The sequence below is a fragment of the Ovis aries genome, chromosome 2 (genome assembly GCF_016772045.2).
Source record: "Ovis aries strain OAR_USU_Benz2616 breed Rambouillet chromosome 2, ARS-UI_Ramb_v3.0, whole genome shotgun sequence".
Taxonomy (NCBI): Eukaryota; Metazoa; Chordata; class Mammalia; order Artiodactyla; family Bovidae; genus Ovis; species Ovis aries.
In genome coordinates, this window is record NC_056055.1 from 132,053,585 (window position 1) to 132,078,366 (window position 24,782).

The following is a 24,782-nucleotide window of genomic DNA, read 5'->3' on the forward strand; positions in this document are numbered from 1 at the left end:
ATGAGGATTTGGGTCAGTTGATCTCTAAGATCTTTTCTAGATGAACTCTGTGACTCTAGGAGGATGGCATACTGCTTAGGCACATGTCTGGGTTGATGGTTCATTGGTGTACCTTAGATAATCTTAAACAGGATTGGATTTCTATAAGAAACCCAAACAGTAGATCACCAAAGGCTAATTTTGAAATTTTCTTGTAGGTCAGAAACTGTAAGTATTTTCAGTTATAATAGCATTCCTGTTGAGTCCAAAAGTAAGGTTTTGTTCACGAATGTAGATCACATCAGTAAGTAAATTTTATAAATGTAATTATGCGAACTTAAAACTTATTTTCACCTTTATAGGCATTATCTGGGGAGAGCAGACTTTGATGGAATATTTGGAGAACCCAAAGAAATATATCCCTGGAACTAAAATGATCTTTGCTGGTCTTAAAAAGAAGAGTGAGAGAGAAGATCTTATTGAGTATTTGAAACAGGCAACATCTTCATGAAATGTTCTTACAACTTAAGAATTATTAGTTATAAACCAAAATTTTCCAATTTCAAATACTACATGTTAAAAAAATTCATATTTGATCTTTCTTGATCAGCCTGTAGCAAGTTTAACATTTTAAAATAAAAGTTGATATTTTTGATTGTGTATAACCTACCCTTCAGAGTCTGAAGTTGATTTTGCCTGGTTGCTAAGGATGTGAGCAAGATCAGGGTGGAGGAAGAGAGAGAAGGAAACTGAAACTTACTATTCTTCAGTCGTCTGTACATGCACAAAATATTTTATATATCTAGCAGATAATGGAAATAGTTTCCACATACTTATTTCTCTGCATTTTAAGTGTAAATATAGCAGACATTAGGTTTAATTTTTCATTAAGTTGTTTTGGTTATATGTTTGCCTTTATAAACAATACTTAAAATAACTTCAAGGAAAAAAAAGTAGGGATAATGAAGTCAAATATATGATCTTATCTAGGAATGTTATTGGGGAAAAAATTGCAATTGTTGACCATAGGTGACATAAAATAAAACCTAGAGAGAAGGAGAAAAGCATGTTCCATGTTAATAGACATTTATATCCATAACATACATGTTTTCTGCGTTTATCTGTCAGCATTACAATGCCCTTCTAACCCTGAGTAATATAAGGCTGGACTGTAGGGAGGGATAGCAGGGACCCTGAGAGACAGGGAGAAAGAATAACAACCTTCACCCTAAACATGAAAGACCTTCCACCTCACAGTAAGTGGGAGTGAGGCCTGGTGGGGCAGGTCCACAGCAGGCCTGTATAGAAGGGAACAGTGGCTCTGCGTGGTGTGAAATGAGCTGTGTCATCTCCAGTACTGTCACCCGAATGATAGGGCCTCACAGAAGAAGCTGCTTCCTTGTTGATGGCATGGATAATGGACTGGTTAGGTTCATAATAGTTGAAGATAGGATAGCCATTATCTCATTTGCACTTCACAACATGGAAATTCCCATCTCATTTCCACTCACCACCACCCACCCCGCCCCCTAACACACATACACCATAAGGTGAAGTTTACCTTCTACAGTGAGACTTAGGTCTGGTGCCAGAACCAAAACTTGGATCTTCTACTCCAATTCTTGATAACTTTTCACCATATCATAGGGATATGTTAGCTAACATTAACAGATGCCACTGCCAAGAAGATATTCCTGTCAGAAGGGGAATACGGTTGAAAAGATGGTGATTTCCAGAAGGTTCCATTAAGTCCTTTAAGTGCCTAGGATGACTCTTAATTCTTCTAGCAAGTGGGAGAGGGTGTACTCCTCCTGGAGCCCAGGGGCCCTGCTGAATAGGAGAGTGTGTCCCTGGGGGCCAAGAGAGGGTCTTAGGCAAAGCTGACCTTGTGACTGTCTCCCTGGAGGAGTTCTTTGATGAGGTCAGAGACATCTGTAGGGACTCTCAGCTATATTAAGGATGTTACCAGTGTCAGAGCTGACTTGAGTTTGCAGTGATGTAGACCTGGGTGACATACCCTCTGTTCTGATCTGCATGAGACATAGAGCTCTGTGAGAAAGAGCTTGAACTCAATTCATATTCATAATCATAGTTCAGATTTATACAGTCCTGATAGATAAACTTGGTGGTACTGAGAAAAAGCCATGTTGCACAGGAGAATGAAGGCCTCCTGTTTGGAGTTTAAATACTTTTTGACCCAGGAGTAGTAAAAAAGATGGTAGTATGAGAAGAGCTGAAATGATAAAAGCCATTTGGTGGAAATGGAGAAGTATTAGGTGGATCTTTTCCATTTCAAAAATTGTCAGCTAGTGATAAGTTGTTGAATGTTGATTTACATTTATGAGTATCCAGGTAAGAGCAAAATAAGTATCTCTTTGCTGGTAGCAATGTTTCTAATATTAGGGAAAACATTTTGAGGGAAATTTTCAAATAAACACATTAATTAAAATTCTGTATTATTGTAGGCTTTATTACTGAATGAATATACGTTGCCTTTGAGAGGCTTAAGTCCATCTTAGGATGAGTTTACATGAAGGAACTTCTGGGCACTGTGGTTAATTTGGTACTGTGCCAACCTAGCTAAGTTGGAACTGTTTTCCAGAACTTTCTTCTCTGTATGACTCCTGGTTAGGACTGGTCACATGAGAAGTCTGCCTGAGATGTGAAGAGCAGCAGTTAGATGGAAGCCTTTACACTTGAATGGTCAGGGCAGGGTCCCACTCTGTTGACTGCAGCCTTTGGGTGGGGGGCAGCAGCCAGGCACTGAGCTCCCCTAGCTCCTACCACATCCCTTTCAGCTTTTTGGAGTCCCGGGCCAGGGGCCAGGGTCTGGGCTGTTGCGAGGGGAAAGACTTGGGTCAGGTCACCCACATACTCAAGGTGCGAAATGGTGAGAAGCAAGCAGCACTGGCTCCGGTTTGTCACGGGCGTTTCCTTGCTCTGCATGGTCCATCCTCAGTTTCCCAACTACCTGCTGGGCTGGCCTACAGCAGCTTCAGGTCGGTCACCAAGATGCAGAGCCAGTCACCCCCCGTCATCTTCTTTGGCTCTCTTTTGTGGTCTTAGGAACTTTGATCCTTTAGCAAAGAATAATTACCTTTCCAGTGATCTAATGAGGTCTTCAATCAAAAAGAAGGGTTCACATTAATAAGAGAACACATTCTTGTTACTATGAAATGTAAGAGAAAGTATGTATCCTTGCTTTATAGCACCATTAACAGGAACCAGGAGACTTCAGTGACCAGGAAATGTTATACTGTTTGCATTCCAACGCAAAGATACTTGAAAAGTATTGTAGACAGTTGGATGATTACATAAGATGTGCATTTATGAGTTTTAGTTTTATGATATATCTTGAGGATTTGGAAGAATAAAGTGTTACTTAATTAGAGTGAAAAAGTGAGATCACTTAACTTGGCAATTATTTGTGTGTCTCAGAAGGAACAGAGAGAACTCATCAGACAGTGGAACATTGTTAGTTCCTGCATTCTTAACATTTTTTATACTAGCGAGTGAAGTACATCCTAGATGTAAACTTCTGGTCAGGGGTTCTTGTGGGAAACAACATACCATTTATTACTTAAGTAAGTTTTTGAATTGAACGCTTGTGTCCTACAAGATGTCGTTTATAATAGAGCATGATTTTGAAAATATTTTATTGGCTTATTCTCTCTATCACTTCTAAAATATTAACATGGGTAGGAATTTAGAATTAGAGTTTCTTCTTTGTATTTTTCACTCCCTGATCATTGTCACCAACTTGTGAGTTTGACATCACAATCCCATGCAGTTCTTCATCTTGAATTCCTCATTCCCCACAAAGTTGGGCATCATTTAACCCAGAATACTATGCTCGTAGGGCAGCTGAGGATCAGGAGCCACTGTCAGGGTGGGGTGTCGTCTGAAGGAACAAGAGCTGATGACAGGCATGAAGAAGACAAAGGGACAAAATCTATAAAATTCCTCATCTATAAGATTGGGGACTTGGGCCAGAGCTCTCGTTTTCAAATAGATTTTATTTACAGGACCATTTGTTTAAATGCAGTCCTCCAAAGAAAACTCAGTATGTAAAATAATAGTGCTCTGACTGAGTAAGGGCTGGACACATCCCTCCTCCCCCATATCTTTTTTCCCTACCTCCAACTGCTTTTGAATAAAGGATATAAATGCTAGAAAATGTTTGGAAACTATTAGCTCTCATAATCTCATTTTACAGTTGAGAAAACTGAAGTTGAGAGACTTCCAAAATCAAACATTCAGTCAGTGTTAGTCTTCAAAGCTAGACACTTTGCTGCACACCTGAAATGGAAACGACATTGTAAATCAACTATACTCCAATAAAAATTAAAAACTAGGGCTAGAACCTGGGTCCTGATTTCCAAATAACTGATTTTTCAATTTTTTATGTGGGATTCTGGCTAAGTCCATACACTTTTAATTACTGTTATCAAACATACTTCCTCACATTTAATTTTCCTTAAACTACAGCAATGATATGAAATCAAAATATCTGAAATAAAATCTTTATTAATCCTGCCAAGAGCTTTATTTTTGGTTAATTTTCTTTTTTTTTTTTGGAATAGAGTGCGAAAATCTTAACTATATAAATGCTGTTTGATAAGGAAAATAAGGGGCTTCCCAGGTGGCTTAAGTGATAAAGAATCTGTCTGCCAATGCAGGAGCCGCAGGAGCTGTGGTTTTGATTTCTGGATCAGGAAGATCCTGTGGAGGAGGAAATGGCAACCTACTCCAATATCTTGCCTGGAAAATTCCATGGACCAAGGAGCCTGGTGGGCTACAGTCCATGGGGTTGCAAAGATTCAGCCACAACTGAGTAAGCACACAGTGAAAACAAGGGTGATGATCTTAAACCATTCTGTGTCCACAATAAGAATGTATTCTGCTACAGTGGAAGGCGATTAATAAATGAGCTTACTTAATAAATATCTATTGTGCATCTTGGCAGCCGATCTCCAAACATGGCTGTCAATAAACTGGCTTGCAGGTGCTCATGCCTTTGTGCAGTTCCTTCAAATGTTGACTCTGGGCTGACCTTGATTCGTTTTAATGAATAGAACGTGGTAGAAGTGATGCTATTCCAGTTCTGGTCTTAGGTCTTAAGAAGCCTGGAAGCTTCCACTTTTGTATTTTTGGAAGATCTAAGCCACCATGTAAGAAGTTTGGCCATCCTGCTGGAAAGACCACATGGAGAAACTTTGTGACGAATGAGAGGGCCTGAAACTGTACAGAAAGAGAGACAAGGAGAGGGATTGATTGATTGAACTGGGGGAGTGAGAGAGAAAAGTCAACAGATTCAGCTGTTCCAGAGTCCCACTGAGCCGAGACTTCAGATATCTCTATGAAGTGGCCACAGAGAGTGAGCCATCTAGTCCAGCCAAGCCCCCAGATGACTGCTGCCCAACAATTGTTTTATGTTTACTGTTCTTATATTTAACAGTCACAGTTCTTTTTAACATTTAAAACACAGTCCTTTTTCTTTTATTTATTTTCTAATTGAAGGATAATTGCTTTATAGAATTTTGTTGCTTTCTGTTGCACCTCAACATGAATCAGCCATAGGTATACATATATCCCCTCCCTTCTGAAACTCCCTCCCATCTCCCTCCCCATCCCACCCCTCTAGGTTGATACAGAGCCCCTGTTTGAGTTTCCTGAGCCATACAGCAAATTCCCATTGGCTGTCTATTTTACATATGGTAATATAAGTTTCCATGATACTCTTTCCAAACATCTCACATATCCATGTCTATTCTCTATGTCTATTCCTCCATTGCTGCCCTGTAAATAATAAAACACAGTCCTTATTTAAAATACAACCATCTCCAAACATCTCTTTGATATTTGTTCTTTTTGTTGATTGTACTTATCAGGGCTTTCATGGAGTCTTATTCTTTTCCTGAGTCCTTTCTTTGCCTCCAGACTATCTTATTTGACCTGTGTTGCAGAGTATTTTCAAATTTCATTTGAAATTGAGGTGAGAAACAGTTGTAGGTCTCAGGATGGCAACTGTAGGATTTCTGGGTCCTGTATTTTCCCTTGCATCTTGCTTATAGATAGGCCTGTTCTTTTCATGAGCTCATCTCTTTTGTAGAATTTTGTTAAATATAGCTGCTGCTGCTGCTAAGTTACTTCAGTCGTGTCTGATTCTGTGTGACCCCATAGACGGCAGCCCACCAGACTCCCCCATTCCTGGAATTCTTCAGGCAAGAACACGGGAGTGGGTTGCCATTTCCTTCTCCAATGTACGAAAGTGAAAAGTGAAAGTGAAGTTGCTCAGTCGTTTCCGACTCTTCGAGACCCCATGGACTGCAGCCCACCAGGCTCCTCCATCCATGGGATTTTCCAGGCAAGAGTACTGGAGTGGGGTGCCATTGCCTTCTCCGTAAATACAGCTAGGAGTGACCAAAGTACACTATTACCATTTTGTCTTACATTCTCTTCACCCAAAGCCATAAATGTATTAGGTTTATTACCTGTTGTTTACATTATTGCAGGTGAAAATTTCACCAAATTTTTGATACTTGCATAACATGAGTCACCATTTTTCTGGCTCCAAATAACAGTTTCCACGCCACCTGATATCTGGTGCAGAAGGTACGGCCACAGAGCAGCACCCTACTTCTAGGAACCAATTTCTGTATTAGTCACCTTTGCTCCAGTAACAAAATCTTAGGGGCTTGCAACAACAAAACATTTATTTTCTCTACATCTTTGCCAATACTTTTTGTTTCTTGTTTCTTGATAATAGTCATTTTATCATGTATGAGGTAATAGTCTCATTATGGTTTTGATTTGCATTGCCCTTAGGATTAGTGGTGATGAGCACCTTTTCATGTATCCGTTGGCCATCTCTATGTCTTCTTGGGAAAATGTCTGTTCAGTTCCTTTGCCTCTTTTTAAATTGGGTGTTTTTTCCTTTTTTTCCCCTGTTGAGCTGTATGAGTTCATCATATATTTTGGATATTAACCCCCTATCAGGTAGATGATTTGGAGAGTTTTCTTATATTCCATACACTGCCTTTCATTTTGTTGATGATCTCCTTTGCTGGCAACTTCGCTGCATTCTTATTTCTAGCTTCTGTACTTGTTTGCATTTGCTTGCTCCCATTTCAGGCTTGCTCAGTTCTGCATTCTGGCTTGTGAAACCATCAGCTTTGCTCTGCCTTGGCTCTCCTACTACTTCTCCAATTCTGATATGCAAGAGAGAGAAAAAAACAACGCCTTTGAAAATTCCAATTTTAGATTAACTCTATACTCATTATCAAATTATTGAGCAACTTTACTTGAAGCATGAAAAATTAGTTAACTTTGGTAGCTAGGACTAGATGATTCTATTCCACTATTATATCTGAGAACATTAGTGAACCACTCAAGAAGATAATTTATCATTAAAAGTTAAATTCTGATTTGGAAGAGACAATCACTTCTCTTATAATTCTGGATAGAATAAACATGGTCTTCCTTCTTGGAGTGTTAATTTTGCTTAAAGATAAAGGCCTTTTTTGAAGTTTTGTTCTTTTGAAAGGTTTTAATTTTTCTGATTTGGAAGGATATCTTTAATACACTGTTGAGTAAAGAAAGCAAACTTCTGATTAATGTTATAGACTTGTTCAATTTTATGCACAGTTTTTTTTTCTGTGCACATACAAAAGTATGTATATGTAAAGGTGTCTACACAGCTACTTGATACATGTTATATGATAAATGTGTTTCTAGGGAACAGGGATGGAAGGCTTTTACTTTTATATAATATTGTTATATTTAAGTTTTTACAAGTATATATTTTTCTAATAAAAAAGAAAAAAAGGCACTAAAATTCTGTTGCAGATATAACAGTAAAATCTGTAAATTCTTTTTGTGTGTCAGCAAATTTAAGTTTATAAAAATTTAGAAAGAAGAACATTTCCGTGCATAGTGAGTCATCGGGAAGCTTACTGCGTGTGTGTTTTGGGAACGTGGTGTTAGCCATACCACCTCTCAGAAGGCATGGTAGCTACTGTGGCTGCTGCTAAGTTGCTCCAGTTGTGTCTGACTCTGTGCGACCCCATAGACGGAAGCCCACCAGGCTCCCCAGCTACTGTGGCAGGGAGTAGTGATGCAGATACTTCCTAAGAGGGCTGATTGTGTTGATCTGCAAGACTCCCCTGAACAGGAGGGAAACCAGCACAGCCAGTTCTTTTGAAAAGCAAGTGTGTCAACTTTCTAAGCAGTATATTTTGTCTGTTGTTTTTTGGCTTCTTGCATTGGTTCAATTTCCTGCCACAATTGTGCTCCTTCACATGTTTAGTTATGTTCAATTCTCTTTCTCTACAGTGATTTTTTTCCCAATTACTCCCAACTAGCAGAAATTATGGTTTTAAAAATAATTATTAATGTTAGCATTTATGGTCTTTAAAAATGGTGTGTTCAAAAATTATATTTTTTAAGGAATATGGATTGGTGGTTCAAATAATGATAACCACAACAATAGTAGAATAGCTAACATTTGCTGAGAGCTTACTAAGTGTCAAATACTGTTCTAGGTGCTGTACATGTATGAACTCATTTCATCCTCTAGACAATTCTGTTAGGGAAATGATTACATTTTATAGATATGGAACCTGAGGCATAGAGAAATAAATTGCCCTGTCACAGCTTGGAGGAAAGTTCATATTTTCCTTGAACTAAGAAAAATATGCAAAATAGAAATTCTGACCAACCTAAAATCATAAAGGGCACTGGCAGAGAGGGTCTTGTGCTCCCCACAGTGGCCTTCACTGGGACCATGAAGGTGACAGGTAGCACGACCCCCGCTTCATCAGGGAATCTGCTCAACGAGAAGAACCAGCCTACCAAGCACGTAGTTAAGACATGAGCTTGCAATTTTAGAAAGAAAGGACCAGGTTAGAAGCAATACAATGAAATTACGATCACAAGCAAACAAACCAACAGAAACTGATGTAAATTCCCTCCAAGGTCATTTTCAGAGTATCCTAGGAGGCTCATTTAATAGGGAAAAATTGGAGAAGCCCATTGGAGAAGCCAATGAGCAGATGGATGAAAGAGTGCGAAAAAAAAAAAAAAAAAAGCAGCCAGGGTGAAAATGACACATTTTACTTTGCTCCAAAGAGTATTTGGATGAAAGACTGAAATTAACCTCATTCTTTATTTTATTATTATATTGTGGCATGAATTTAGTAATTTGGCCACTTTTTTGTTTTTCCTTTAAAATATCTATTTGCTATCTGGTAAGACATTTAAATTGGCTTATTTCTTGGTGGTAAAATAACTGGTAAAGAAATTTCCTACACATAGAGTTTCATTAAGATGGCAGGTTTTATGCTGGAAAAAAAAATATACACAAGTGAGAAAATCTTTCAGAGACTAAATTTCAGGGGAAATATCCAGCATCAGATTCTATCTTGGATTAACAAGTTTCCATGATGGCACAAGGCTGGGCTTCCCAGGTGGGGCTAGTGGTAAAGAACCCGCCTGCCAATGCAGGAGATGCGGGTTTGATCTCTGAGTGGGGAAGATCCCCTGGAGGAAGGCATGGCAACCCGCTCCAGTATTCTTGCCTGGAGAATCCCATGGACAGAGGAGCCCAAGCAGGGTTGCAAACAGCTGGAAAAAATTGGAGACAGCATGCATGCATGCACCAGGCTACACCCATTAGCTGTTCTTAAAGCACATAACAGTGATGCAATTCATTTCTGGAATTATAACTAATTACGTTAGCTGCTATCTTACATTATATTAAGAAGATTAATTTGGCAGGAGATTCATAGTTTCTCAAAGTTCAAATTATCTTTAATCTTCATATATTTATTTTGGGGAAGGTGAATTCTTACATTAAAACATTTATGTTTTATGGATAATATGTGGTATATTTTCAAAAAAGTTTATTTGAAACTTATAGCTTGGCCTTGCCCTCATTTATCATAATCACTTGAAAAATAAAAAATAATTAAGAGTTGACATGTTTGCTTTTTTGTGTTAGTTGCTGTTAAAGGTACTCTGGGGAGTAATATTTTATCCTTGAATCAAACCATAAATAACAGTATGAGACAAATGGAGACTGTCTTTTAAATGATAAGGCATCCTTATTCTGTTCTTATAGTGTTCTTCCTATAAGACATGTAAAACAATAACTGGAATGATTGATTACTTTTGATTTAGTGAATGAAGGCATGGCAATTAAGAAAAAAGGCATCAGGGGAATTCCCTGGCCGCCCAGTGTTTAGGAGTCCATGCTTCTGCAGGGGGCATGGGTTCTATCCCTGGTCAGGAACAAAAATCCTGAAAGCTGCCCTGAAAGGCCAAAAAAAAAAAAAAAAAAAAAGAGAGAGAGGAAAGTCATCATTATTTAATATTTATTTCTATCCTTCTTCTTATGTTAATTCCCTAAATGAAAACTAAACCATCTATTGTTGAATTTTCCTTCAATTTTTACCTCCTTTGTTCTGGTATTAGTAGGCCTATCCTTTCAATATTAATACTAATTATGAATTATTATTAAATATAAACAATACCATATGACACTTAAGAATACTTCTGGTTTCTTTTATAGATCTCTTTGTCTCTCCTACTCCATCAGTAGTATCTAGTATTGTCAATTGTGCTTCCCTGATGGCTCAGCTGGTAAAGAATCTGCCTGCAGTGCAGGAGACCTGGGTTCAATCCCTGAGTTGGGAAGATCCCCTGGAGAAGGGAATGGCTCCCCACTCCGGTATTCTGGCCTGGGTCACAAAGAGGCAGACATGACTGAGTGACTTTCAGTATGTAAATATCTTATCTCTCTAGCTAGATTATAGGTAATATTCTTTGAAGAAAGGGATGATCCTTTGACTGTTTTTTAACTAAACATTTGATTGCTTAAGATATTTTTAGCAAAATTACCTTTGTAAAGATTTAAGGAATTTTAAGAATATTGAATCTGTCCATTATCTGCTGTCTGAATCTCCAAATGCACAGGAAATACTTTGAGACAGTCGAAAGCCAGTCAATTTATTTTATCAACAAATCATTCTTCAGCAAGATACTTCGATTATTTCTGATTTTTATTCTGAGATAAAATACTCAGTTGATATTAAGGAGATGAGGAGAAAATAGAATATAGAAAATATTTATGGCGTGATATGGAATATTTTTGTTATTTTCTGCATATTTTTCTGTTATTCTCATGGGTCATTATTGTTCACCTAGGTATCTTTACATTTTTAAAAAATTTATCTTCTAGGTACTTATTACTCTTTAATACAGTTATGAATGCAGGTGGACTTTTTGCTTAGAGTTTTTTCAATTTCTAAATTGACAATAAAAAAGAGAAGTGAAAGAATACTAAAATGTGCTTTGAGATAAAACCTTTTAAAATGGAGAATTAAATGCATCACGTTGTGTTAAATAGAGACCAACTATTGAATGATTTATAGTAGATATATGACCAGAATGTATAAAAGCAGGAGGACAGGCCACACAGGAAGATGGAACACTGCTTCTCACCGTGGAGACAGGTAAAACCTCATTTAGGATGTGACATTTCAAATATAGGTCTTCACAGAACAGAGACGTTAAAGGGCAAGGCAGGGGAGAAGGACTTTTCAGGAAGAAGACAAGAGGACAGAAGGCATCTGCTTGGAGACTATGCAGTAGGGAGTAGCAGAAGATGAGAACAGAGATGAAACATAGAGATACAGTGATGGAAGGTCTTATATTTATTTCCCAGGGCTGTCACAACAAATTACCCCATACTTGGTGGCTTCAGTTCAGTTCAGTTCAGTCGCTCAGTGGTGTCCGACTCTTTGCGACCCCATGAATCACAGCACGCCAGGCCTCCCTGTCCATCACCATCTCCCAGAGTTCACTCAGACTCAAGTCCATTGAGTCAGTGATGCCATCCAGCCATCTCATCCTCTATCGTCCCCTTCCTCCTCCTGCCCCCAATCCCTCCCAGCATCAGAGTCTTTTCCAATGAGTCAACTCTTCGCAGGAGGTGGCCAAAGTACTGGAGTTTTAGCTTCAGCATCATTCCTTCCAAAGAACACCCAGGGCTGATCTCCTTTAGAATGGACTGGTTGGATCTCCTTGCTTAAAACTATAGAAACTATTCTCTGACAGTGCTGAAAGCCAGAACTCCAAAATCAAGGTGTGGGAAAGTGTTGGTTTATTTTTTTGGAGGCTCTGAGGGAGAATCCACCCCTCACCTCTCTCCTAGCTTGTGGTGGCTGTCAGCAATCCTTGATGTTCCTTGGCCTAGAGAAGTATCATTCCAATCTCTATCTGTCTTCACAATATCTTCTCTCTAATATCTCTATCTTCTCTTCTCTATCTTATAAGGAAAAGTGTCACTGGATTTAGGCCTAAGTCCAGGATGCTGTTATCTTGAGATCCTTAATTATATCTGCAAAGACCCTCTTTCCAAATAAGGTCATGTTCACAGGTTCTGAGATGGCATATCTTGTGGAAGGTTGTCATTCAGTCCCCTACATAGCTTTGACAAGGACTTAGCTTTGACAAGGACTTAAGTCTATAAACTTAAGTTTATCAAGTTGGACTTCCCTGGTGGTTCAGACAGTAAAGCGTCTGTCTACAATGCCGGAGACCTGGGTTAGATCCCTGGGTTGGTAAGATCCCCTGGAGAAGGAAATGGCAATCCACTCCAGTACTATTGCCTGGAAAATCCCATGGACAGAGGAGCCTGGTAGGCTACAGTCCATGGGCTCACAAAGAGCCAGACATGACTGAGCGACTTCACTTTCACTTTCGCTTAAGTCTATAAATCCTTCCCAGGTGGTACTAGTGGTAAAGAATGTGTCTGCCAGTGCAGGAGATATGCAGGATATGGGTTCGATCCCTGGATTGGGAAGATCGCCTGGAGGAGGGTATGGCAACCCACTCCAGTATTCTTGCCTGGAGAATCTCGTGGACAGAGGAGCATGGCAGGCTACAGCCCATGGGGTCGCAAAGAGTCAGACATTACTGAAGCGACTTAACATATATGAATGCAGAAGTCTATAAATAAAAGAGCTTATAATCAAGGCTGTGCCATTATCATACTTGTTATAAGACAGTACTGTTCAGCAGAGAATTATGCAGTTAATGAAGGTTTGAATTAAGGCAAGTAGGTTAAGAGAAGAGAATCTGGTTTCAAAGAGAAATTTCTAAAGTGAAATATATGGAATTGAGTGATTTAAGGTGGGGAGGAGTGAAAGTGATGTTGGGAATGTTAATTTGAAGTGCCTATAAGACATTCAGGAGCAAATGTCTTGCAGCAATTGGCAGTGTGGGTAGGAGATTCTGGAGAGAGCCGGTGTGGTTGACTGGTGGCTCCCAGGGTACTGCCCCAGTAAAGATTCACATTCTTGTCCCTCCTCTGCAGTTAGCTTGGCTATATGGTTGGCTTTGGCCAGTGGGACATTAAGTATGACAGAAAACTTAATAAGCTCTTGCACACTGGGCTTACCCTCTGGAAATACTCTTCCTTGGAACCCAGTGGCTACACAGTAAGGAAGGACAAGCTGTCCTTCTTGAGAGACAAGCCATATGAAGAAGAACTGAGGACGAGACACTAGGTAGAGGAAAGCTCTTGGAGGAAAACTGAGTAGCCCCAGCACTGAGGTCCTGGATGTGTGCAAGAGGCCTTTTCCCGTGCAGCACAGCTGCCAGCTAAATGCAGCCACAGGATTGACTCCTGCTGATTCCAAGTGGAACAGAAGAACCGCTGGTTAACCCACACAACTGCGATAAGTAAACAAACAAATCCTTCGTATTAAGCAACTGAGTTTTGAGGTAGTTTGTTGTACAATGTGTTATGGACTAAATGTTTGTGTCCCTGCAAAATTCATCACCTCCAATGAGATGGCACTGAGAAGAGGGGCCTTTGGGAGGTAATCAAGGTTAGGTGAGGTCTTAGGAGTGAGGCCCTGGTTTGAAGTGATTAGTGCCTTAATCAGAAGGGACAGCAGAGAGTGTGCTCTCTCTGCCATGTGAAGACACAGAGAGAAGGTGGCCATCTGCAAGCCAGGAAGTAAGCTCTCACTGGAATACAACCATGCTAGTATCCTGTCCTCAGACGTTCAGCCTCCAGAACTGTGAGAAAGTGAATCTCTGTTGCTTAAGACACTTAGTCCGTGATATCTTGTTGTGGGAGCCCAGCTAAGTAAGATAGCATCCACTGATAGAAAACAGAATCATCTTGTAGCATGACGTATGGACTGGGGACTGTGAAAACAAGAGGTGGTAACTACAGTTGTGGGATGGACCTTAAATGAGTAATTGCAGCCGTTAAGGAAGGCCACAGGAAGTGTAAAAACCAGTGAAATAAACTGAGACATGATGGTTAGTCACTGTTTTGAGAGAATGTAATTCAAATCCATTCAAATAATACAGAATTGGGAAATGGTGCTGTTGAGAGAAAGTTTCATGAACAGAGGATGACCATAAAACTAGTATGAAGATTAAAATGGGCCATTATATCTGACAGTTGGGAGGCCATTGAATGAAACTGGTAAATAAATGCAGAATCTTAGCACTGCAGATGGTCTTAGAGCAGCACTCTCAAATAGAACTTTCTTAAAGTACACGCAATCCAACATGGTAGCCACTAGCCTCTTATGGCCATTGGGCACTTGAAATGTGAGTAGTTTCCTAAAGAACTGACTTTATAATTTTATTTAATTTTAATTAATTAACATTTAAATTTAGCTAGCCACATGTGTCTAGTGGGCACTATGTGGGATAGCACAGTGTTAGGAGCACTCAATCTAAGGAAACTGAGGTCCTTGTAGGTTAAATATGAGAGCAATATTTTGTTCAAAGATAAGTTTTGGAGAAATAGCTAAAAATGTTAATAGTGAAGGGAGAGGGGGAAAACAATTGAAATGGAGTAAGAAAGAAAATTTAACATTAAAATATTTTAAACAATACGTGTACCATTGTAATATACTGTCTTTGATTATTGCTAAGAATATAAGAACTATTGAGGGCAACCTGTTAATTTGATTAGTGATACCAGGAATTAGGTCAATTATGCTTCGTAAATGCAGCTATATTTGTCCAGTGAAAGTGAAAGTCGCTCAGTCATGTCCGACTCTTTGCAACCCCATGGACTTAGTCCATGGAATTCTCCAGGCCAGAATGTTGGAGTGGGTAGCCTTTCCCTTCTCCAGGGGATCTTCCCAACCCAGGTCTCTCACATTGCAGGCAGATTCTTTACCAGCTGAGCCACTAGGGAAGCCCAAGAATGCTGGAGTGGGTAGCCTATCCCGTCTCCAGCGGATCTTCCCAACCCAGGAATCAAACCAGGGTCTCCTGCATCGCAGGTGGATTCTTCACCAACTGAGCTATGAGGGGAGCCATATTTATCTAGGTGGTGTGTAAATCCCAGGTGGCGCTAGGGGTAAAGAACCCATCTGGCAATGCAGGAGACATAAGGGACACGGGTTTGATCCCTGTGTAGGGAAGATTCCCTGGAGGAGGAAATAGCAACCCACTCCAATATTCTTGCCTGGGAAATCCCATGGACAGAGGAGCTGGCAGGCTACAGTCCATAGGATCACAGAGTCGGACATGACTAAAGTGACTTGGCACACTCGTGTGTAAATACATGCTTCAGAATTTACATGCACAACTTCTTCTTCTTCAGTAAAAGAAACAGACTTCATTCCCAGATGCCTAGCTGGACAGTGCTAATATAATTTACCCTGCCTGGTGTATATAAACCCACACTGTTGCTTTATATACTTAGCATTCTCTTGTGAGTTACTGTGGGTTATCAAGTTTCATGGATTAAGGTGAAATTACTAGGATAGACAGTGACAATTTAAACAGGCACATGTAGAGATTCTACACAAATAGAATAGGGAAAAGGCACTTGCAAAATTTAAAACCAGAGAAGACTGTTGAGAGTCCCTTGGACTGCAAGGAGATCCAACCAGTCCATTCTGAAGGAGATCAGCCCTGGGATTTCTTTGGAAGGAATGATGCTAAAGCTGAAACTCCAGTACTTGGCCACCTCCTGCGAAGAGTTGACTCATTGGAAAAGACTCTGATGCTGGGAGGGATTGGGGGCAGGAGGAGGAAGGGGACGACAGAGGATGAGATGGCTGGATGGCATCACTGACTCGATGGACTTGAGTCTGAGTGAACTCCTGGAGTTGGGATGGACAGGGAGGCCTGGCATGCTGCGATTCATGGGGTCGCAGAGTTGGACACAACTGAGCGACTGAACTGAACTGAACTGAAGTTTCCTATAATGGTTAATTTTATGGGACAACTTGAGTGTGCCATTGGGTATCCAGATTAAACATTGTTTCTGGGTGTGCCTAGGAGAGTATTTCTGGTTGAGACTAACATTTGAACTGGTTGACTCAGCAACGTAGTTCTTCCCAATGTGGGTGGGCACTGTCCATTCCATTGAAGGCCTCATCAATGGAATGGTGTTACATTGAATAGAACAAAAGGCGGAGGAAGGAGAATTCACCCTTTTCCTTCTGCCTCACTGCTTGAGCTGGGATATTTAATCTCATCTTCTCCTGCCCTCTGACTAGGATTTACATCATTTTCTCCTCTTGTTCTCAGGCCTTCAGACTCACACTGAATCGCCCTGCTGACTTTTCTGGATTTCTACTTTGCCGTCAGCGGATTGTGGGACTTCTCAGCCTCCTAATCATGTGAACCAATTCCCCCTAATAAATCAATCTTTACCTCTGTCTCTGTCTCTATCAACGTCTCTGTCTCTCTTTTCTTTCTCTGTACAGGCTTCCCAGGTGGCTCAGTGGTCCAAGACTCTGCCTGCCAAGCAGGAGACTTAGGTTTGATCCCTGGGTCAGGAAGGTACTCTGGAATAGGAAATGGTGACCTACTCCAGTGTTCTTTACTGGGAAATCCCATGGACAGAGGAGTCTGGTAGGCTACAGTCCACAGGGTCGTGAAAGAGCTGGACATGACTTAGTGGCTAAAACCAAACTGAACGGCATAATCCTGTTGGTTCTGCTTCTCTGGAGAACCCTGAGTGATACAGCACCTCAGGTTTGGGATTTGGTATAGGCTCTGACCATTTATGATGTATAGATTTGGTATAGATTTGATATAGACTATGACCACTTATGAAATTTCCATAAACATCTCTGTGGAAATTTTCATCTTTTTTGGAAGGGGAAAAAGCTGTCTTCTGTTTGATCCTGTGGAGTCCTATTTCCTAAAAGAATATGATGCCAATTTTATTTTTGAAGTGAAGGTTTCATTTTGAAGGTTGGATCAACCTATCTGATGATGTCTAATGGTCACAAAATGAAAGTCTGTTTTAGGAGATGGAATGATTAGGAGACAAGTTTAGGCAACAGAAGCTCATTGGCTTCAAGAGGTTGGTATTGAGTTCTGGATGTAGAGGTGGGATGGAACCAAGGGCAGATCAGAGGTTGTACTTGGCTGGTGACTTTGGAAGAGTTAGATATCTGCTCTGAATCTCAATTTCCACAGGCGTGAAATCAAAGTGGAGTATTAGATGATCTCTAAGGTTTCATCCAGTACTAAAATTTAATGGGTGTGCTTTCGAATAACAAAAGTTACCTTGGAAGTAACCCAGTGCTTTGCATGTTGCTCAGTAAATGCTGATTGATAATGACAGTGATAAAGTAATGATCAAGTTATACTTGAAAATGAGTTATTCTTGAAAGGAATAGGAAGGGAAGACCCCTTGATCTAGTCCAGTGAGGGGCTGCTTGGTCGATATTTCTAGTCTGGTGGAAGTATAGATAGGGAAGGAGCCTGCAGAGTTTCTCCCTTGAGATGACTGATCTCTCTTCACAATATCATATCTTTTCAGGGTGAGTACCATAGAGGGTTTTGTTGACTGCAAATGTGGGTGTAGGGTATATTATAGACAGTTCTGATGGAATTAGCAGGGAGCAGAAGAGGGCAGAATTATACAGAAAATTCTTCGGAGTTATAGCATCCAGTATTTCCTGAAGAGACTTCCTCAAGGTTCCATATTGGGCCAAATATTTTTCCTTTGCCCCTCCAGATATTACTCAACTCCTGCTCTACTCTCTGCCCAGGTGGGATGACATATGGATTCCATCCACAAGCTCCTAGCCTCTAGCTGGCTCTGGTCAGGATAGGAGAGACGGGGAAGAAGAAGATCAAGTTATTTATTCCTGATATCCCTCCTTTGAGGTCAGCTTGAGCTGTCCATGTCATTTGACCGGCTGCCACTGCTTCTCTCCAGGCTTAGTCAGTCTGCAAGCCTCTTTCCTGCTCTCATCGGGTCTAGGGGAGGTGACTTCCCTGTGGCTGTGAGCCCCAGTCCCTTCACGGTCGCTGTGGCTTACCTATATACTTCCCGTTTGTAATGAGTCCCTTTGTGAATTTACCCTCTTAGAATTACTTCGAGTGCACTCTGCTTCCCGCTGGAATCTTGACCAGAGCATATGCTATCCTACAAATGGAGCGTGATGAGGAAATGGCAATGGGCCGTATTGCCACACAGCTTACTGTGTCGCCCTCCACCACAGCCTCAGACCATCTTAATCGTGCTGTCTGCCACCTTTGCTTTGTCTTCCTCAAACCGACTCCTTTAGTGACTTCATGAGCCAAGCAGGGAATGAGGCTCCAGCCAATTCAAAACCCAGCCAGAAATGCTCAGTTTCCCCTCCTACCCTTCCCAGTATTCTACGCCCACTCCTCTTGGCGGAGGAGACTGAGATTCTCAATCAGAGGCAGAGGTTTCGTCTTGCTCATCTTTTGTTCCCAGAGCCTGGAACATAATACATGCTTAGCAAGTGCTTACATAATGAATACATGGAAGATGGAACCGAGGAAATGTCCATTTATTAAGCTCTGTTTCCAGGCAGCCCAGGGGTGGTCTGCTTCTCTCCCATCCTTGAAGCTCATTGCTTTTCTTGCCTCCTTGCACAGCAGTGCTGCTCTATTCTCACCAGTTGAGTGCTGGTAAATGGCTTTTGTTGTTGTTTTAATAACAGCTTTAATGAGATATAATTCACACTCCATACAATTCTTCAACCTTTTAAAGTGTACAGGTCAGTGGTTTCAGTATATTCACAGATCTGTGAAACCATCACCACACTTAGTTTCAGAACATTTTATTTACTCCTGCAAAAACCTTATACTCATTAGTGGTTACCCCCCGCCTCCAACTTTCCTACGTCTTCCCTTGCCCACATCCCTTAGTAACCACTAATCTATGGATTTGCCTATTTTGGACACTTCATATAAATGAAATCATGCAGTATGTGGTCATTTGTAAGTGGCTTCTTTCTCTTTGCACAAGGTTTTCAAGCTTCATTCAAGTTGTGGCATATTTTAGTATTTCATTTGTTACATATACATTTTTTCCACTGTATGGGTATACCACATTTTATTGATCCATTCATCAGGTGGTGGGCAATTGAACTGTTTCCTCTGAATTCTAGCAGGCATTTAACAACTAGCAATCGGGGCCAGGGGCGGGGGAAGTCCTGATTCATAGCATTTGTTGATTTCATGGTGTAAATACTCCCGTCATGGCTGATTGCAAGCTACATGATGTCACTGAACATGAAGTTGGAGAGATGCTAAAGCAGGCTCTTGTGAGCCCCTGCAAGCCAGCTCCAGTGTACCACTCCGCTCATCTCTACTGACGAGTCACTCAGGTTACCAGAGACGTGGCCGTACACTATTACTTTGTGGGTGTGTGCGCTCAGTCACTTCAGTCATGTCTGACTCTTTGTGACCGGATGGACTGTAGCCAGGCTCCTCTGTCCACGGATTCTCCAGGCACCAATACTGACCTAGGGATCGAATCGCATCTCCTGCGGCTCCTGCATTGCAGGCAGAGTCTTTATCGCTGAGCCACTGGGGAAGCCCCATTATTATTTTAGGAGAATAAGAATGATAAGAATAAACGTAATACAACAGGGGACTTTATTGAGCACTTTATTTGTATCAGGCACTGTGTTAAGAACTTTACCTCATTTAATTCTTGACCACAACCCATCCCCTTAGCAGTCTGCAGCTCCCAACTACCAATATTCTATGCTTGCTTCACTGTCTCCTAACTTATCTCTCTGCTGTTTCATAAATGCTCCCAACACATTACATCTCACAACTTCCGCACACTTCCTGGTACATTCTTTTCCACAGATATTAGCGTAGCTCATTTCCTCATTTCTACCAGATCTCTACTCAGGTAGAGACCTTTTCACCACCTCATCACTTTATTTAATACTTTGCCAAGTTTTGTTTTTCTTCATTGCACCTATCACTGAAATTCTGATTTTGTATACAGTTGACAGGGGCAGGAGGAGAAGGGGATGACAGAGGATGAGATGGCTGGATGGCATCACCAACTCGATGGACATGAGTTTGGGTGAGCTCCGGGAGTTGGTGATGGACAGGGAGGCCTGGTGTGCTGCAGTTCATGGGGTCACAAAAAGTTGGAGATGACTGAGCGACTGAACTGAACTGACCCTTGGACAAAGTAGGGGTTAGGGGTGCTGGCTCCTGTGCAGTTGAAAATCTACCTATAACTTATAGTTGGCTCTGTATCAGTGGTTCTGCACTCATGGATTTGACCAACCCCAGACTGTGTAGTACTGTAGTATTTACTGCTGGTAAATAACAGTGTTTTAGTGGATCTGCTGTTCAAGGGTCAACTGTATGTATTTCATTTGTTGACTGGCTGCCTCCCCAGCATAATGTAAGCTCCATGAAGGCAGGGTCTTTGTTCACAGTTGCATTCCCAGTGTCAAGGCTGTGCCCTTAATCATAGCACTAAGCTGGGATATTTGGAATTTTTGAACAAGTGCCTCTCTTCTCCCTCTCTGCTCCTCCCGTGGCTGTGAGAGGAATGTTTAGAGATCATTCTGCACCAGCCCCTGCATCTTTGTTACCAGCAGAGCTAGGATTCCTCTGACACAGGTGGGAGACAACCCACTGATGTGGCTGAGAGTGTGCCTCACTCTGGAGCCAACCTCAGTAGATTTGCACCCCTGCTCTGGCACCACCTCACTCTGTGCGCTGGGTACATTACACAACTTGGCAGAGTTTCCCATCTTTAGAACAAGATAATAAGAGCCCTCACATCATAAATTTGTTGTGAAGATTAACATGTTAGTTTAAAGTGATCAACATAGCAAGTGTTCGGTACGCTTGTTTTTGCTGCAAGGACATCATCTAGAGTAAGCTTTATTTCTGTGGAGGTCACCTGCGTGTCCCGCCACGTGGAAGCCCCATAAAAATGTCACTACCTGTTTCCTCTGCAGCTTTTCTATTACCCTGGTTGCTGGTGTTCTGTAAGAGCTCGTCTAGATTGTCCTGCTGTCCCAGGGAACTAGATGGTTCTCCATCTGCTCTTGTTTCTCACAAAAGAGAAGACCCTTGGCCTTCAAGAAGGGGTCACCAGGCTGAGTCTGTTTGCCAGGAAATTACCCAAGCTTAGCAAGTAGGTTGGAAAACGCCCAAGGGGAACCTGGTGTCATTCTTAGCCTAACTAGCTGAGACTAGCCAGATCTGGAGAATCCATGGGCTAGAGAAAGAAAAGCCTCCTACAGAGGAGAAAACTTTACCCACAGCCCTTGGATACTGAAATTAAAGGGAGCCTTGCCTTCTTTGCCAAACTCAGTGGAGAAAGAAGGAGATGGCAAGTCGTTCAGGAAAAGAAGAGTAGGCACTCTGTGTGCAGGACTGACTTGGAAGGAAGCCCCGAGGCCCTTAAGTCTACTTTTCCACGTGCTCCCGCTGGGCAGGGTTCCGAATCCAAGGGACTGTGTTTTACAGCCTCCTTCCGTGTACCACCCTCCTGTTCCCAACCCCGGGTCCATGAATTTGGTTAAAGTCATCAATTGCTCAGACGGGGAACTTCATGTAGTAATTTCCGTAAATCCAGTTCCGCACCTATTTACTGAACACCCACAAGGAGCTGGGCAGTATTAGCGGGCAGTCCCAGGAAGCCTAGGAGCCAAGAATTCACAGTCACATCCCAGAAAAATAATCCCCCTGTCTCTGAGCATCCTCATTTCCTCGGAGTCAGCGTCTGGGTCTGATCCTTGCAAAACATAAACACTTCCTAGTACTTGGGCTCCCACTGGGCTCCCGCGGGGCCTCCGTGAAACGCTGGAGGATTGAGGCGCGGGGAAGAGGGAGCTGGGGGGGTAAGGAAGGACGGAGGGGGACGGAACGAGGTGCGCCTCGCCTCTAATCTTGTCCCAGTCAGGAGTCTGCGGGTCGTGTTCCCGGGCGCCGATTCCGGCCGGCCGGGGACTCTTCCAGGAACCGCCGGGCATCCCGGCCGGGGACGCTGGCGGGGCTGGAGCTCGCGTCTGCCTCCTCCCGCCGTCTGCTCCCCGGGGGACCCGCGCCTCACTCAGGGGCGTGTCCTGCCCTGCCTCGCGTCCACAGCGGTCCACTCATCCGGTGCAGGCAGCCGCGGCGGCGGCGGCAGGCGGAGCGGGAGCCGCGGTCGCTCGGGTTTTCAGCGCGAGCCGCAGCCGCGGCAGCAGCGCCGTGGGGGCACCTGTGCGGCGCGCAAGTAGCAGGACCGGGGTGTGGGGATCCTGCCAGCCGCCGTCTGAGCCCGAAGGAACGGGCGCCTCCCAGCCCCTTGGGATTCCGCTGGTGGCAGAAGCTCGGGGCCGGCATCCTGGTGGGGTAGCCATGGGCAGGACCAGCTAGAGGCCGGAGCAGAGGCTCGTTTGGTCCCGGTGTAGAGAGGCGGAGGGAAAGCCGAGTCTGGGACCATGACGGCCTCCCGCCTGGACTTTGGGGAGGTGGAAACTTTCCTGGACAGGCACCCAGAGTTGCTGGAAGACTACCTGATGCGGAAGGGGAAGCAGGAGATGGTGGAGAAGTGGATGCAGAGGCACGGGCAGGGTCAGGGGGCGGTAGGCCCGAGGCCCACCCCGGCCGCCAGCGTGAGCGGTGGCCCCGGACCCGACGGCTCTGCCAGCAGCCAGCCCACCCCGGGCGGCGGGGAGTGTAGGGGGGCCCCCATGGGTCCCAGCTGGGCCAGTGGCAACCGGGGCGATGAGAGCCTGCAGCGGAGAGCTTCTCAGAAAGAGCTGAGGAAGAGTTTTGCCCGCTCCAAGGCCATCCACGTGAACAGGACCTACGATGAACAAGTGACCGCCCGGGCCCAGGAGCCCCTGAGCAGTGTGCGGCGGAGGGCGCTCCTCCGGAAGGCCAGCTCCCTGCCCCCCACCACCGCCCACATTCTCAGCGCCCTGCTGGAATCTCGGGTGAATCTGCCTCAGTATCCCCCTACGGCCATGGACTACAAGTGCCACCTCAAAAAGCATAACGAGCGACAGTTCTTCCTGGAACTGGTCAAGGATATCTCCAATGACCTTGATCTTACCAGTCTGAGCTACAAGATCCTCATCTTCGTCTGCCTCATGGTGGACGCAGACCGCTGCTCTCTCTTCCTGGTGGAAGGGGCGGCTGCTGGCAAGAAGAGCCTGGTCTCCAAATTCTTTGACGTGCATGCAGGAACCCCACTGCTGCCCTGCAGCAGCACAGAAAACTCAAACGAGGTGCAGGTCCCCTGGGGCAAAGGTATCATTGGTTATGTCGGGGAGCATGGAGAGACGGTCAACATTCCTGATGCCTACCAGGTAGGACTTTGCATTGTCCCCTTCCAGAGCCCCATTGGTCTGGGAGCCAAGCCTTCTGTTACCCATGGGCATCCACAAACACATTAACTTAGATTCTTTACTGTATGAATTTTGCTATTTAGATTCCTTCTGAGTTTAGATTAGTTTGAATGTTACTATACCTTCTTTGATAGAATGGTCTTTTACTAACACACAGTGGCTTGTGGAAAATTCATATAACACACAAGGATACATTTTTGTATCCAGTAATACCTTGTGTTTCTTTGTCAAGGGACCTTGTCTTTAAGAATATCAGTATATGGTTTTAGGATGCATTTCTTTTTAGGTGCTGGAAGAAGATGTCTACTCTAGAATTCCAGTGTTAGTCTGAAGAAAATGGGTATATTGGTGTCTCTGATGTCATTTGAGGACCATAATGCATTTCATTCTCATTCCAGATTGGGAGGGGATCAAAGTGCTTAGCTATTTCCTTAGCCCCTTCTCTTACATGAGTTCCAAGGTAAGGAAGATGAAGAAAAGAGGAGGAAAGTCAAGGGAAGAATGGGCCTCAGATCCATTTATGCCTTTTTTTTTTTTAGCACCTATTCTAACTGCTTCTGTTGTGGAGTTGAGAGAAGTTGGACAAATTGAAGAGTTATTTAGGTTTGAATCCAGCATTATCTGCAGTGGGCTCTTGACTGAGCAAGTAGGTTTTTAGTTTGTGAAGCAAATGAAAAATGGATAATTGTCTAGCAATTCCAAAGGCAATGAGCATGGTGAATGTGCTGGATTCAGGTAGAGAAGGAAGCCCATCATGCTGTTGTCTGGTGTTTCTAAGCCTTTCATTTTCACAGTGATTTGAACTTGCTGTTAGATCATGGTTCTGAAAGTCAGTCCATTCTAATTTCTTCAGTATCACTTCCCTGAACATAATGAACCCGGATGCCACTTTCTAGGAGACTTCTTTGGGGTTCATAATAATGGACAGCTCTATTCCTTGGTCATGAAAGTTTTGTTGTCATTTGATGAGCACTTCTAGTTGTCTAATAAAGCTGCAGGTTTCTCTTGAGTTTGATGCTGTTGCTCAGAATAGCAAAAGTGGTGGGAAGGACCCTAAAAGTAAATATTTTTCTGTTTCATCTGAAAGTTGGTAATATTACATAGAAAATTGAGGAGCTTGTCTTGAAACCAAGTTTCTTGTTTTTGTGGGATGTCTAT

The 24,782-nt window shown here is 42.7% G+C and overlaps 1 protein-coding gene across 2 annotated transcripts in view; it reads left to right on the plus strand.

Annotated features, from left to right (window-relative positions):
* Window positions 1–24,782, plus strand: part of PDE11A (phosphodiesterase 11A) — a 462,517-nt gene that overhangs the window by 15,169 nt on the left and 422,566 nt on the right. The window contains exon 1 of one of the 2 annotated variants that reach the window (XM_004004552.6): window positions 22,500–23,585. The exons of the other annotated variant lie outside the window; for it this stretch is intronic. Within the exon in view, the coding sequence (XP_004004601.4) occupies window positions 22,713–23,585 (873 nt within the window). The 5' untranslated portion in view covers window positions 22,500–22,712. Of the gene's footprint in view, window positions 1–22,499; window positions 23,586–24,782 lie in introns of those variants that run through there. 2 annotated transcript variants of the gene reach the window in all.